Here is a 16,609-nt window from a genome sequence, read left to right on the forward strand (position 1 = left end):
GCCGTTTTGGCTTCCCCACCCCATAATGCCCCACCATTGCTCTGGATGGGGTGCCGTTTTGGCTTCCCCACCCCATAATGCCCCGCCATTGCTCTGGATGGGGTGCCGTTTTGGCTTCCCCACCCCATAATGCCCCACCATTGCTCTGGATGGGGGACCGTTTTGGCTTCCCCACCCCGTAATGCCCCACCATTGCTCTGGATGGGGTGCCGTTTTGGCTTCCCCACCCCATAATGCCCCGCCATTGCTCTGGATGGGGTGCCGGTTTGGCTTCCCTGAGCCTGCCCCTCTTGGCCCTTCAAGGGGAGCGTGGGCCCACCCGGAAGCCCTGCCCAGCCTGGCCGGGCACAGCTGGCTCTCTCGCCAGGAAACCTCCATTGCCGCCTCCCTGCCCTTGGCCAGCCCCCCCCCCCCCCTTGTTTTGGCCCAGCTCCGGCCTCAGAGCGGCAAGAGCATTTTTAGCCCAAAACTACAGGTTACACCAAGCCAGCAACAAAAACAAAAACAGAGCAACACTCCAAAGCAACTGTTCTTTTCCAGAAAGAGCACATGCATGCGTGCAGACACATCGGCACACACATCCACACACACACACGGCTTCCTCCTCTGGACGGTTTCCCATTGGAAACTGGCTCCAAACAAACCCCCCAACACACGCACAAAGGCAGCTGCGGTCCAAACCACGCCCACTCCCCCCAAAGCATCCCTTCCCGAAATAAAACAGTCAACATATGATTGCTCCAGGCAACAAAAGATTGCTCCAGGCACTGCCAGGCCATCAAATGCTAATCAAGGGGGTCAGTTGAAACATTAACACCTAGCTCCAGCAGACAAGAGTCCTTTGTCCCACCCTAGTCATCATTCCACAGATATATAAACCCAATTTTCCTAGTTCCAACGGGCCTCACTACCTCTGAGGATGCTTGCCATCGATGCAGGCGAAACCTCAGGAGAGAATGCTTCCGGAACATGGCCATATAGCCCGAAAAAACCTACAACAACCCATTCACACCTAGCTCCAACAGACAAGAGTCCTTTGTCCCACCCTGGTCATTCCACAGATATATAAACCCATTTTCCTACTTCCAACAGACCTCACTACCTCTGAGGATGCTTGCCATAGATGCAGGCGGAACGTCAGGAGAGAATGCCTCTAGAACATGGCCATATAGCCTGAAAAAACCTACAACAACCCAGTCAACATATGGGTTGCTGTGAGTTTTCTGGGCTGTATGGCCTTGTCCCAGAAGCATTCTCTCCTGACGTTTCGCCTGCATCTAGGGCAGGCATCCTCACCTCACAACCTCTGGGGATGCCTGTCCTAGATGCAGGCGAAACGTCAGGAGAGAATGCTTCTGGGTCAAGGTCATACACCTTGTACCAGAAGCATTCTCTCCTGACGTTTCGCCTGCATCTAGGGCAGGCATGCTCACCTCACAACCTCTGAAGGTGCCTGCCATATGTGCAGGTGAAACATCAGGAGAGAATGTTTCAGAGAGAGATGAATGGCCAAAACTAACACAATGAAGTTCAACAGTGACAAATGCAAGATACTCCACTTTGGCAGAAAAAATGAAATGCAAAGAGACAGAATGGGGGACAATGCCTGGCTCGAGAGAAGTACGTGTGAAAAAGATCTTAGAGTCCTCGTGGAGAGGAAGGTGAACATGAGCCAGGAATGTGATGTGGCGGCAAAAAAAGCCAATGGGATTTTGGCCTGCATCAAGAGGAGCATAGTCTCTAGATCTAAGGAAGTCATGCTCCCCATGCTCTATTCTGCCTTGGTTAGACCACTTTACCTGGAATATTGTGTCCAATTCTGGGCACCACAATTCAAGAGAGATATTGACTCTAAGCTGGAATGTGTCCAGAGGAGGGCGACTAAAATGATCAAGGGTCTGGAGAACAAGCCCTATGAGGAGCGGCTTAGGGAACTGGGCATGTTTAGCCTGAAGAAGAGAAGACTGAGAGGAGATATGATAGCCATATATAAATATGTGAGAGGAAGCCACAGGGAGGAGGGAGCAAGCTTGTTTTCTGCTTCCTTGGAGACTAGGACACAAGGGAACAATGGCTTCAAACTACAAGAGAGGAGATTCCATCTAAACATGAGGAAGAACTTCCTGACTGTGAGAGCCGTTCAGCAGTGGAACTCTCTGCCCCGGAGTGTGGTGGAGGCTCCTTCTTTGGAAGCTTTTAAGCAGAGGCTGGATGGCCATTTGTCAGGGGTGATTTGAATGCAATATTCTTGCTTCTTGGCAGAATGGGGTTGGACTGGATGGCCCATGAGGTCTCTTCCAACTCTTTGATTCTATGATTCTATGATTCTATGAATGCTTCTGGGTCAGGCATGCTCACCTCACAACTTTTGGGGATGCCTGCCATAGGTGCAGGTGAAACGTCAGGAAAGAATGCTTCTGTGACAAGGTCATACACCCTGTACCAGAAGCATTTTCTCCTGATGTTTTGCCTGCATCTTGGGCAGGCATCCTCACCTCACAACCTCTGAGAATGCTTGCCATAGATGCAGATGAAATGTCAGGAGAGCATGCTCCTGGGACAAGGTCATACACCCTGTACCAGAAGCATTCTCTCCTGACGTTTTGACTGCATCTAGGGCAGGCATCCTCACCTCACAACCTCTGGGAATGCCTGTCATAGATTCAAGCGAAACATCAGGAGAGAATGCTTCTGGGACAAGGCCATACAGCCCAGAAAACTCACAGCAACCCGTTGATTCTGGTCCTGAAAGCCTTTGACAACATAAAGAAGGCATTGCTTGGACTTGGAGGAACATGGGATGGACTGGATGGCCTTTGAGGGCCCTTCCTCTCGGATCCTCTAATTCTGTGCTACCCCCAAACACTTTGGGATTCTAAACACAGATGGAAGAAGACATATGCATTGTGGAAACTCCCTGAAGGGTAGGGTGTTGTTTGGTTTCTGCGCTGTATGTCCATGTTCCAGAAGCATTCTCTCCTGATGTTTTGCCTGCATCTAGATCAGACAACCTCTGAGGATGCCTGCCATAGATGCAGGCAAAACATCAGGAGAGAATGCTTCTGGGACAAGGCCATACACCCTGGAAAACTCAGAGCAACCCAGTGATTCCAGCCATGAAAGCCTTTGACAACATGAAGAAGACCTTGCTTGGACAGGACTTTCCTTGCTCGCATGAAGATGGGACGGACTGGATGGCCTAGTGTGTATGTGTATATATATGGTTTCGCACATGCGTTGTAATGTGTTTATTATTATTATTGGCTTTTAAGTCCCTTCTGTTGTGTTTTTCAGTCATTTTTATGAGTCACTTGTTGGCCTGATACATGTATTTTGTCCAAATTTGGTGTTAATTCGTTATGTTATGTTAATCCTACAAACGAACATTACATTTTTTATTTATATAAATGTTGAATTGTTTTTATAATTGTTTTAACTGTATTTTGAGGTATGTTATGGCATTGAGTCGCTGCAGACTGTGAACCGCTTTGAGTCTCCTCTGACTGAGAAAGGCAGCATACAAATGTGGTACATAAGACAAGGAAGTTACAGATGGATGGGAATTTCTCAAGAGTGAAATACTCAAGGCGCAACTGCAAACCGTGCCAACAAAGAGAAAAAAATAGGACAAGTGCAAAGAAGCCAGAATGGATGTCCAAAGAACTTCTAACTGTGCTAAGACACAAAAGAGACATGCACAAGAAGTGGAAAAAGGGAGAAATCACCAAAGAAGAATTCAAACAAATAGCCAACACCTGTAGGGAAAAGATCCGCAAGGCTAAAGCACAAAACGAGCTCAGGCTTGCCAGGGACATTAAAAACAATACAAAGGGCTTCTTTTCTTATGTCAGTAGAAAAAGGAAAAACATGCAGATGAAACGTCAGGAGAAAATGCTGCTAGAACAAGGCCATACAGCCCGGAAACCACACAACGTCACAATAATTCTGGCCATGAAAGCTGGTAATTGGTCCTTTTTTCATATTTTAGGTAAAGACGCTATGCACAGATCTGGCCCATCCACGCCACATCCTTCTAGCCCTCCATCCTTTCATCCCTCCACTCGCTCTGCTCTGCCTCCTCCTCCTTCTTCTTTCCATAGCCGCCCGCCCGCCTGCCTTCCTTCCCTGGGCCGAGGCCAGCTGCAGCCGCACAGCTGCTGGAGGGGAAATGTGGGGTTTGCTCAGCCAGAAAAGTCCCTCTCCTGACATGGGAGAGAAAGAGGGAGAGAGACAGGAGCAGAAGGAACCTCTCAAGGAGGAGAAGAGCTGCAGCAGGGAAAATGGTTCTGGTTCTGCTCCCTAAAAGGACAGCAAGAGCAGGAGAAGGAGGAGGAGAAGGAGAAGCCCCTCCTGAGCAAGGAGACAAAGGAAGGCGCGAGGCAGATCCTCGAAGCAAGAGGAGCCAAAAAGGGGGGACAACGGGGAGGAAACCAGAGAGGGATGACCCCAGCCATGTCTTCAGGAAAGGAAGGAAGGGATAGAGAGAGAGAGAGAGAGAGGAGTGGGGCGGGGAGACCCTTTCCATTGGGCCTCCTGAGGACCCACATTTAGGGAGAGCCAAGGAGGCCACCAAACAGCAAAGTGTCCAAGTCTGGAGCCAGGAGACAGACGGTCGAGGCTCTTCCAGACACGTCTGGCTCGGAGCGCATGACTCCAAGAAGGAGCTAAGCCCAGGCAGTCCTCCCCCACTCCCAGTGGAGTCAGAAAAGCTTCGGGGTGAGTGTCACCGTCACCTACACCTGAAGCACCTTGGCCCTTCTCTGGTTGGCTGCAGAGGATACCCTTGGGCTCCTTCTTGGAGCCCCACAACGGAAGCAACTCAGACTTTGAAGGCAATTGTCCTGCTTCTTGACAGAAAGGGGTTGGTCTCTTCCAACTCTAGGATTCTAGGATTCTATGAGATGGCCTTAAGTTGGAGATACCTTGAGATGTTTTAGATGAACACAAATTAGAGATACCTTGAGATGTTTTAGATGAACATAAATTAGAGATACCTTGAGATGTTTTAGAGGGCCATAAGTTGGAGATACCTTGAGATGTTTTAGATGGCCATAAGTTGGAGATACCTTGAGATGTTTTAGATGAACATAAATCAGAGATACCTTGAGATGTTTTAGATGACTATAAGTTGGAGATACCTTAAGATGTTTTAGATGACTATCAGTTGGAGATACCTTGAGATGTTTTAGATGACCATAAGTTGGAGATACCTTGAGATGTTTTAGATGACCATAAGTTGGAGATACCTTGAGATGTTTTAGATGACTATAAGTTGGAGATACCTTAAGATGTTTTAGATGACTATCAGTTGGAGATACCTTGAGATGTTTTAGATGACCATAAGTTGGAGATACCTAAAGATGTTTTAGATGACCATAAGTTGGAGATACCTTGAGATGTTTTAGATGACTAAAAGTTGGAGATACCTTAAGATGTTTTAGATGACTATCAGTTGGAGATACCTTGAGATGTTTTAGATGACCATAAGTTGGAGATACCTAAAGATGTTTTAGATGACCATAAGTTGGAGATACCTTGAGATGTTTTAGATGACTAAAAGTTGGAGATACCTTAAGATGTTTTAGATGACTATCAGTTGGAGATACCTTGAGATGTTTTAGATGACCATAAGTTGGAGATACCTAAAGATGTTTTAGATGACCATAAGTTGGAGATACCTTGAGATGTTTTAGATGACTAAAAGTTGGAGATACCTTGAGATGTTTTAGATGACTATAAGTTGAAGATACCTTGAGATGTTTTAGATGGCCATAAGTTAGAGATACTTTGAGATGTTTTAGATGACTATAAGTTGGAGATACCTAAAGATGTTTTAGATGACCATAAGTTGGAGATACCTTGAGATGTTTTAGAGGGCCATAAGTTGGAGATACCTTGAGATGTTTTAGATGGTTTCAATGTTTTCAAACTACAAGAAAGGAGATTCCATCTGAACATGAGGTGAGAGAGAGCTGTTCAGCAGTGGAACTCTCTGTCCTGGAGTGTGGTCGAGGCTCCTTCTTTGGAGGCTGGATGGCCTTCTGCCGGGGGTGCTTTGAAGGTAATTTTCCTGCTTCTTGGAAGAAGGGGATTGGACTGGATGATGGCCCACCAGGTCTCTTCCAACTCTTCTAGGATTCTATGAAGAGACCTCATGGGCCATCTCGTCCAACCTCACTCTGCCAAGAAGCAGGAAAATGGCAACCAAAACCCCGATAGCAGATGGCCATCCAGTTTCTGCTTCAAAGCCTCCAAAGAAGTGGCTTTCACCACACTCCGGGGCAGAGAGTTCCACTGCTGAACAGCTCTCTCTCACTGTCAGGAAGACCTCACAACCTCTGAGGATGCTTGCCATAGATGCAGGCAAAACGTCAGGAGAGAATGCCTCTAGAACATGACCATATAGCCTGAAAAACCTACAACATCCTTGTCAGGAAGTTCTTCCTCGTGTTCAGGTGGAACCTCCTTTCTTCCCTGTTGTTTGAAGCCATGGCTCCATGGTGTCCTAGTCTCCAGGGCAGTAGGTCTTCCCCTCCCCTCTTGATCCCTGGCCCTCCTCATGTCTCATCTCCACCGCCTCTCCTGCAGACTAAACATGTCCAGCTCTTTCAGCCACTCCTCATAGGTCCTGTTCTCCAGATCCGTGATCCTTTGAGTTGCCTTCTTCCTCTGGACACAATATTCCAGCTTAGAGTCCACCTCTCCCTTCTATAGAGATGCCCAGAATGGGACACAGAGTCATTCCAAGTAAACTGGTCTGACCAAGGCAGAATAGATCAGAGGGGGAGCAGGACTTCCCTGGATCTAGGCCAGTGGGATTTATAGTTCACCTACATTCAAAGAGCATTCTGAGCTCTACCAACAATGGAATTGACCAAACTTGGAACACAGAACTCCCATGACCAACGGAACATACTGGAATGCTTTGGTGGGCATTGACCTTGAGTTTGGGAGTTGTAGTTCGCCTACACCCAGAGAGCACTGTGGATTCAAACAATGATGGATCTGGATGAAACTTGGCACGAATATTCAATATGCCCAAATATGAACACTGGTGAAGTTCGAGGAAAATAGATCTTGACATTTGGGAGCTGTGGTTGCTGGGATTTATAGTTCACCTACAACCAAAGAGCATTCTGAACTCTACAACAATGGAATTGGACCAAACTTGGCACACAGAACTCCCATGATCAACGGAAAACACTGGAACGGTTTGGTGGGCATTGACCTTGAGTTTGGGAGTTGTAGTTCGCCTACACCCAGAGAGCACTGTGGATTCAAACAATGATGGATCTGGATCAAACTTGGCACGAATATTCAATATGCCCAAATGCGAACACTGGTGAAGTTCAAGGAAAATAGACCTTGACATTTGGGAGCTGTAGTTGCTGGGATTTATAGTTCACCTACAACCAAAGAGCATTCAGAAGCCCACCAACGATAGAATTAGGTCAGGAACAGAGAATGACCAACAGAAAACACTGTCTGTGATGGCCTTTGGCGACCCCTCTGACACCCCCTCGCGACCCCTCCAGGGGTCCCGACCCCCAGGTTGAGAACCACTGATCTAGGCACTCTTCTCCCCTTGATGTAGGCCAACACCCCATTGGCTTTTTAAGCTGCTGCATGACATTCCTGGCTTCTCTTCTCCTTCCTCCCCATGAGGAGGACTCCAAGGTCTTCTCCACATGTCGAGCCAGGCCTGGTCCCTCATTCAAGCCATGGAAGGAGTAGGTTCATGTGGGTATTTTCGGGCTATAGGGCCATGTTCTAGAGGCATTTCTCCTGACGTTTCGCCTGCATCTATGGCAAGCATCCTCAGAGGGAGTGAGGTCTGTTGGAATTAGGACAATGGGTTTATATATCTGTGGAATAACCAGGGTGGGACAAAGGACTCTTGTCTGCTGGAGCTAGGTGTGAAGGTTTCAACTGACCACCTTCATTAGCATTTGAAGGCCTGGCTGAGCCTGGGAAAATCTTTTGTTGAGAGGTGTTAAGATGTGCCTGGTTGTTTCCTCTCTGCTGTTTTGCTGTTGTAATTTTAGAGTTTTTTTAATACTGGGAGCCAGATTGTGTTCATTTTCATGGTCTCTTCCTTTCTGTTGAAGTTGTCCACATGCTTGTGTATTTCAATGGCTCCTCTGTGTAGTCTGACATGGTGGTTGTTGGTGTGGTCCAGCATTTCTGTGTTCTCAAATAATATGCTGTGTCCAGGCTGGTTCCTCAGGTGCTCTGTTATGGCTGACTTCTCTGGTTGAAGGAGTCTGCCGTGCCTTTCATGTTCCTTGATTCGTGTCTGGGCATTTCTGCGTTTGGTGGTCCCTATGTAGACTTGTCCACAGCTGCATGGTATCCCTCTGAGGATGCTTGCCATAGATGCAGGCGAAACGTCAGGAGAAATGCCTCTAGAACAGTGGTTCTCAACCTGGGGTCCCCAGATGTTTTTAGCCTTCAACTCCCAGAAATCCTAAACTGGCTGGGATTTCTGGGAGTTGTAGGCCAGAAACATCTGGGGACCCCAGGTTGAGAACCACTGCTCTAGAACATGGCCCTATAGCCCAAAAAACCCCACAAGAACCTAGTGATTCCAGCCATGAAAGCCTTCGACAAGACATGGAAGGAGTGTTTGCCTTCTCCGCACTATAGGATCCCGCACACACGGCGTAGTGGGGCCCCCTCCCTCCAAGAGACAAAGAGGGATTGGAATGGCTCCCTTGACAGCTGAGGGCCAAATCACACCCCCACTTCTGGGATGCTGTGGGGCCAGGCGTGAGGCTGTTGGAGCAACCCAAGGAAGAGGAGAAGGAGAAGGAGAAGGAGGAGAAAGTAGGGGAGGAAAGCAGTGGGTTGAGGGCACTCTTGACCGGGACCCGATTCCTGCCACAGGAAGCCAGCAACGCCAAGGTAGAGGAACCCCTGGAGCAGGTCTTGGGGAGCCGAATTCGGGCTGTTCCTGAGCTTCAGAGCAACAAAGGACGGGCGTGGCTCCTCCAAGAGGCAGAACTCCTTTGTTGCGGAATGAGTTCCTCTGAGTCAGCCCCAAAGAAGAGGGGAAGGAAGGAAGGGGGCTGGCACCACATTTTTTGTGGCCTCCTGATCCCGGCTTGCCAAGTCCGTTCCCCGAACCCAGATTCCCCTCGGTGCCCGTGCTCGCGCCGGCGCAGGGCAGCCCTGGCAACGGCATCTGTGGCGCCAGGCCTCTGCCAGCCCCCTTCCCCCCCCCCCACTCTCCCTCCCTTCCTGCCCGAGGGATGCATGCCAGCCCGCATCCGCAGCCCCTTCTGCATCTTGCGAGGGGCAACCGGGCCAGTCTCCAGGCAACCGAAGAACGAAGCACAAAGCCGACACCAGAAATCACGACTGTCAAAGACCTCCGGACCCTTTGTGACCGGCCTTAAAGTAGCCATTGTGACACTGAAACAAAACCCCAGAAGCCAAAGAAAGGCCGGGGAAGAGGGCCCAAGGGGGAGAGGCGGCCCTTCCTGCCCGCTCGGGCGCCTCAGCCGGCCCGGGAGCCTGAATGGGGCTCGTGGTTCTCATCAGGCAAACCAGCTAATTGGCTTACGGAGAGACACTTGGCTTATCGCACCGCCTGGGCAGACAACTGACACCCCCGAATTGGCTGCCTTTTCTGATCCCCTGCTCTGGCCGTCTGCCACCCCCTGCCCCTCGGCCTCCCCCGCCTCCACCCCCAGCCATCTGGACCCGATTTGTACCTCAGACCCTGGCTCTGTGCCTGCCTCGGAGGCATCTGCCACAGGGCTCCCCCCACAGACCAGCATGGTGAGGAGATGTTCCTCTCTGACCCACTGAGTACACCCACTCACTCACCTGGAGGAAGCAGGTGCCGGGGAGGGTGTCCTCCTTGAGGGAGACGTTGTAGAAGCTGCTCTCGAAGAGGGGCTCGTTGTCATTGACGTCCTGCAGGGCCACCCGGACCAGGGCTGTGGAGGAGAGTGGGGGCGTCCCCCGGTCCGTAGCCAGCACCGTCAGCTGGGGATGGGGGTCCACCTCGTAGTCCAGGGCCGAGGCAGTCGTGATGATGCCGGTGGCGGCGTCTATGGTGAACCAATGTGAGTGGGTTTCCTGGGTGTGCAGGAGGCTGTAGCGGACCTCCCCGTTGGGGCCCTGGTCCTTGTCGCGCGCTGTCACCTGCAGCACAAAGCTCCCAGGGTAGACCACCTCGGGGACGCTCTGCTCGTACTCCTGGGTGTCGAACAAAGGCGGGTTGTCATTGACATCGGTCACTCGAAGCACAAAGGCCGACTCGGCCCGCAGGGGGGGCGTCCCAGCATCGGTGGCCGTGACTCTTAGCGCATAGGCGTCCCGCTCCTCCCGGTCCAGCATCTGGTCCACGCAGATCAGGTAGATGATGCTGTCCTTGGTCGTGAGCGCAAACTTGCCCTCACCACCCTCCAGCGATACGTTGACGTTGGCATACTCCCCGTAGTCCGGGTCTGAGACGGAGATGCGGGCCACGAACTGCCCCGGCTGGGCCCCCTCCGAGACGCGCGGGGAGCCGTCCTCGCTGAGGAAGATGATGGTCATGGTGGGCTGGTTGTCATTGTAGTCCCGCACCTGGATGGTGACGAAGGCTGTGGAGACCTCCGGGTGCAGGGCCCGGTCCCGCGCTTGCACCACCAGCTCGTGCACCTTCCGCAGCTCATAGTCCAGACCCCGATTGAGCCGGATGACCCCTGTGGCGGCGTCGATGGCGAAGTACCGCTCGGGGTCGCTCTGCCTGCGGTTGATCTCGAACACCACGGCGCCGTTCTCCCCCCTCGTCCGCGTCGGAGGCAAAGACCCGCAGGACGCTGCTCCCAGGCTGCAGGTTTTCCGGGATCAGGGCCTGGTAGCGGCTTTGGTTGAAAGCTGGGGCGTTATCGTTGACGTCCTCCACCTGCACCTCCAGCGCCATCTGGGAGCTGCGAGGGGGGGACCCACCATCGAAGGCTTCCAGGTGGAGTGAGTAGCGTGCCCGGGTCTCCCGGTCCAAGGCCCCCCGCCACCACCAGCTCTGGCTGTAGAGCACCCTCGGGGCCGCGCCGGGTCTCCATCCGGAACGCCTTGCCGGCTCCCTCGCCTTTGAGCAGATATCCCTGGGTGCCCAGCGCCCCGCCGTCCGCGTCAAAGGCCGGCTCCAAGGGGAAGTGGCTACCCGGTGGGGTGTTCTCAGGGACCCGCACGGTGGCCCGGGGACGGGGGAAGGCGGGGGCGTGGTCGTTGATGTCCAGCACTTGCACCCGCACCTCCACGGTGGCCCCCTCGGGGGTGACGGCAATGAAGCTGTAGTGGGGGCGGCTCTCGCGGTCCAGAACCCGGGCCGTCTTGATGATGCCCGTGTTCTCGTCGATGTCCAGGTCGGTGGCCACCCCGCTGCCCTCCTGGGCCGAGATGAAGTACATGTAGCTGGCCGTCCCAGGGGGCAGCCCTGCGCTGATGTCCCCGATGACCGTCCCCGCCGGCTGCTCCTCATCGATCTGCAGGTCTAGCGTTCCGAGGGCGGCCGGGCCCTGTGCGGGGGCTCCTGGGGGGTGCAGGAGGAGGAGGAGGAGGAGCAGGGGCAGGAGGGGCAAGCAGGGGGCCCGCAGCAGGGCCCGGGCCCTGGGGGTCTGCCCCCGCCCCATGGGACTGCCCTGCCCCTGCCCCTCCTGGGGGGGGGTGGTGCCTGCCCTGGCGATGCTCCTGCCCTGGTCACGGCTGTTATGGCAGCGGACTCTGCTGACGTCCTCCGCTGAGCGCCTGGAAATCCTGCAAGGAATGCGAGGGAGAGAAGAAGGCCAGTTAGGGGGCAGGCGGCGGGGGGGGGGGGGGGGGAGAGAGAGAGAGAGAGAGATGAGAGGGCAGGCCCGGCCCACCCTTCTGGCTCTGGAACCACCCTCTTTGTGGGGGGGGGGAGGTGAGCTAGGGGGGGGTCCCCGCCTGGAGCGGATCAGGAGGGGGGAGCACCCCAAAGTCCCCCCATGGGGAGGGAAGCCCCGCCCCTCCCCCCCTCCTTCTCTGTGGGGGATGAAATCAAGGGGGAGAGTTCCCCGTTCCCCCCCCCCCAAGGGACAGCAGAGCAGACAGGAAAGGCTCCTCAGGGGTGGAGTCCAAGAGAGACCCCAACCCACCCCCCAACCCCCGAAAAAGAAGCCACCTCCCCTTTCAGGCTCCCTCCTAAAGATTCCCCCCCCCCAAGGGACTAGCAGAGCAGGCAAGGAAAGGCTCCTCATGGGGTGGACTCTGCCGCTTTCCTGGGAGTCCAAGAGAGACCCCAACCCACCCTCTCCCCAATAAGAGAAGCCCCCTCCTCTTTCAGCTCCCCCCTTTCACTCGCGGGGGGGGGGGTGTTCCATCTGCTGACTTCATCAAAGCAGTGTGTGTTTGTATGGGGTGGAGTGGGGGGTGGGAGTGGGTGGGGGTCCCCTTGCGGGGAATGGTGGTAATGAGTGGGGGTCCCCTCACCCCTCCCCCAATTCCCGAATGCCTTGGAAGCCCAGAGGGTGAAGGAAGGAAGGAAGGAAGGAAAGAAGGAAGGGGTCCTCATGGTGGACTCTGCCGCTTTCCTGGGATGTCCAAGAGAGACCCCAACCCACCTCCCCCCCCCAAAAAAAGAAACCCCCCTCCCCTTTCAGCTCCCCCCTAAAGACCCCCTCCTTCTTTCATTCTCGGGGGGGGGGGGTGTTCCATCTGCTGACTTCATCAAAGCAGTGTGTGTTTGTAAGGGTGGGGGTGTGGGAATGGGTGGGGGGTGGGATTGGGGGGGGGGTCCCCTCCCCCCCTCCCCCCTCCCCCTCAATTCGAATGCCTTGGAAGCCCTGAGGGTGAAGGAAGGAAGGGGAAAGGGAAGCCGAGGAAGGAGAGAGGACCTTTCGAGGAAGAAGAAGATGGGAATGGGGGGGGGGGGATATCTGGCCCCGTCCCTCTTTTGTCTGATCTGCTCCCCCCCCTTTTCCTTCCCTCCCTCCCTCTCCCTCCTTCCCTCCTTTTTCTCTCCTTCTCTGCCTTTGTCTCAGGCGCCTTGGCTCCGTCCCCGCCGCTCCTTGATTCCCCCCCCCCTCTTCCCTTCCCTTCCCTTTCCCCCTCCCCACCCTCCCCGCGACCCCCGCCCCTCTTTTCCGCAGCTGGGAGGGGGGAGAGAGGGAGGGGACGAGAAAAGGGAGGGAGGGAAGGGCGCTCACAAAGAGCGGCGGGTTGGGGGTGTGAGTTGGGGTGTGAGTTGGGGGCGCCCTCCCTCCTGCTTGCCCGGAGCCACGACCCCCCCCCCTCACTCACCCCCTTCCCTCCCTCTCCCTCCCCCCCCCCCCCCAATTCCAGAGCTCCTACTTGGAAAGGAACGACGGGCTCCGACTTTGCCGTGGAGGGGAGAAGATATTTGGGGGGGTGGGAGGTGTGTGTGCCTGGAGCCCCCTCCCCACCAAAAGAGGTCTTCAGTGGAGTGGGGTGGGGGTCCCCCTCCTCCCCTCTCCTCTCCCTCGACGGGAAGGGAAGGGGACACAGATGCTTCCAATTTGTGGGGAGGGGAGGGGGAGTGGAGGGGGGGGTAACTGGGGGAGGGGCTTCCTTCGCGACCCCCCTCCCTCTCCCTCGGAGACCCCTCCTCCTCCTCCTCCCGGGAAGGGGCCAAGGGAGGGGAGGGCAAAAGAGGGGGGGGGGGGTCTTGTCTTGTCTCAACACTCTGAGGTGGCGGGTGGGGAGGACTGAGTGGGGGGGGGATTGGGGAGGGAGGGGGGGCAAAGAGAGGGGAGGGAGGGGGGCACTTACGTCCATCCCGAAGAGAGCGCCGGCGAGAGGAGAGAACGAGGAGAGAAGGAGCCGAGGCGCCGGAGGAAGGGAGGAAGGAAACCCGACCCGCGCGGCCTCGCCTCCTTTGGCGCCGCGCCCCCGAGAAGACCCCCCCCCACACCCCCTCCCACCTCTCCACCGCCACGGAGAGAGAGAGAGAGAGAGAGAGGGAGGGGAGGGGGAGAGAGAGAGGCCCAACAAAGCCCCGCAAAGAGAGGAGGAGAGAAGAGAAGAGAAGGGGGCAGGAGAGAGACCCCCCCCCCCTGCGTTTCTTACTCTCTTTCCTGGGGAGGAGGACCCCTCCCCACGTCTCACCGGGGTGGGAAACAAGGGTCACCCCTCCCAGCCCCTCCCCACCCCACCCCGAAAGAGAAGGCTCCCCCCCCCACCCCGAACCCAGCCGGGGGGGTCTCCCCGTTCCTTAGGGCTCCCCCTTGGGGTCTCCACCCCTTCCTTTCTCTGTTTCCCCCGTCCCCCCCCCCCCCAGAGTGAGAGACAAGCCGCCCGTCCCAGCCACCTCCTCTCAAAGGGGAAGCCCCCCCACCAACCCCAGCCCCTCCCTCTCCCCCGAAAGAGAAGCCCTCCCCCCCCCACCCCGAACCCGGCCGGGGGGGGGTCTCCCCCTTCCTTAGAGCTCCCCTTTGAGGTCCCCACCCCTTCCTTTCTCTTTTTCCCCGTCCCCCCAGAGGGGGACAAGGGCCACCCCTCCAGCCCATCCCCTCAAAGGGGAAGCCCCCCCCCCACCAACCCCAGCCCATCCCTCTCCCCCGAAAGAGAAGCTCTCCCCCCACCCGAACCCGGCCGTGGGGGGGGTCTCCCCCCTTCCTTTGGGGTCCCCACCCCTTCCTTTCTCTTTTTCCCCCCGGTCCCCCCCCAGAGTGGGGACAAGGGCCACCCCTCCCAGCCCATCCCCTCAAAGGGGAAGCCCCCCCCCCACCAACCCCAGCCCTCCCTCTCCCCCGAAAGAGAAGCTCTCCCCCCACCCCGAACCCGGGCCGGGGGGGTCTCCCCCTTCCTTTGTGGTCCCCGCCACTTCCTTTCTCTGTTTCCCCCGTCCCCCCCCTGAGTGGGGGACAAGGGCCAGACCCCTCCCAGCCCATCCCCTCAAAAGGGGAAGCCCCCCCCCCACCAACCCCAGCCCCTCCCTCTCCCCGAAAGAGAAGCTCTCCCCCCACCCCGAACCCGGCCGGGGGGGGGGGGTCTCCCCCCTTCCCTTTGGGAGTCCCCGCCACTTCCTTTACATGTTTCCAAAACCCCTGGGTGGGAGACAAGAGCCACCCCTCCCAGCCAATCCCCTCAAAAGAGAAGCCCCCCCCCCAACCCCAGGACCTCTCTCTCCCCCCCCCCCCCCCGAAAGAGAACCTCTCCCCCCACCCTGTGCCCGGCCCGGCGGGGGGGGGTCTTCCTGTTCCCTAGGGCTCCCCTTTGGGTCCCCACGGGTCCTGGCCCTCTCCCTTACCTAATGTGCGGGGGGGGGGGGGGGGATGTGGCACTTCATTGCCTGGCGAGGTAGGGGGGTGCCCTAGCTCCAGGGAGCAGCCCAGCGCCACCTTCTGCCCAATTCTTGACACCCATGTTCTCCCTTCCGCAGTGAGGGCATCGGTTTCCACGTGGAAGGCTCTCACTGGAGGTCAGCTGTGACCAGCAGTGCTGCAGAATTTGAAGAGGCACAAACAAAGGGCGAAAGGGAGAAACATGCCAAGAGGAAGGTGCGTCAGTCGGGGTTGCCTTGACGCACCTTCCTCTTGGCACGTTTTCTCTCTTAGCCCTCCATTTGTGCCTCTTCAATTCTGCAGCACTGCTGGTCACAGCTGACCTCCAGCTGAGCGCTCAAGGGCCAGGGCTTCCCAGTTCTCAGTGCCTATGCCAGAGTTGGCTTTAGGTCCATCTTTCAATCTCTTTTCCTGTCCTCAAACATTCCGTTTTCCGTTCTTGAGTTCAGAGTAGAGCAACTGCTTTGGGAGACAGTGGTCGGGCATCCAGACAACGTGGCCAGCGTCCATCGGAGTTGATGGCAGAGGACCATCATTTCAATGCTGGTGGTCTTTGCTTCTTCCATCATGCTGACGTTTCCCCGCTTGTCTTCCCAAGAGATTTGCAGGATTTTCCGGAGGCAGCGCTGATGGAATTGTTCCAGGAGTTGCGTGTGACGTCTGTAGACCATCCACGTCTCGCAGGCATATAGCAGGGGTTGGGAGGACAATAGATTTATAAACAAGCACCTTGGTATCCCTACGGATGTCCCGGTCCTCAAACACTCTCTGCTTCATTTGGAAAAATGCTGCACTCGCAGAGCTCAGGTGGTGTTAACGTCTGTAGACAGTCCACGTTTCGCAAGCATATAGCAGGGTTGGGAGAACAATAGCTTTATAGACAAGCTCCTTGGTGTCCCTACAGATATCCCAGTACTCAAACACTCTCTGCTTCATTTGGAAGAATACTGCACTCACAGAACTCAAGCAGTTTTGACATCTGGTAGACAGTCACGTCTCGTAGGCGTCTAGCAGGTTGGTGAGGACAATAGAATCCTAGAATCCTAGATTTGGAAGAGACTTCATGGGCCATCCAGTTCACCCCAATTCTGCCAAGAAGCAGGAACATTACCTTCAAAGCACCCCTGACAGATGGCCATCAGTGAGGGCCATGGGTTCAAATAGCAGGGAAAAATACTCCAATTCATCATATTTAGGGGACCCCCCCCCCCCCCGCCCCTGTGAAACCCTTGTGCTGGCAGGACTGAAGACCAACAGGTTGGAGGTTCAAATCTGGGGAGAGCATGGATGAGCTCCCTCTGCTAGCTCCAGCTCCCCATGCAAAAGGGAAATGAGTGAGAGAATGGATG

General features: G+C 55.3%; 1 protein-coding gene across 1 annotated transcript in view; it reads right to left on the reverse strand.

The window, feature by feature from the left end:
• Nucleotides 1-13,857, reverse strand: part of DCHS1 (dachsous cadherin-related 1) — a 62,702-nt gene extending 48,845 nt beyond the window's left edge. The window contains 4 exon segments of the mRNA XM_067466375.1: nt 9,832-10,782; nt 10,784-11,002; nt 11,004-11,751; nt 13,747-13,857. Of these exon segments, the coding sequence (XP_067322476.1) occupies nt 9,832-10,782; nt 10,784-11,002; nt 11,004-11,627 (1,794 nt within the window). The 5' untranslated portion in view covers nt 11,628-11,751; nt 13,747-13,857.
• Nucleotides 13,858-16,609: the final 2,752 nt, after the last annotated feature.

Source organism: Anolis sagrei, chromosome 3 (genome assembly GCF_037176765.1).
Source record: "Anolis sagrei isolate rAnoSag1 chromosome 3, rAnoSag1.mat, whole genome shotgun sequence".
Lineage (NCBI taxonomy): Eukaryota > Metazoa > Chordata > Lepidosauria > Squamata > Dactyloidae > Anolis > Anolis sagrei.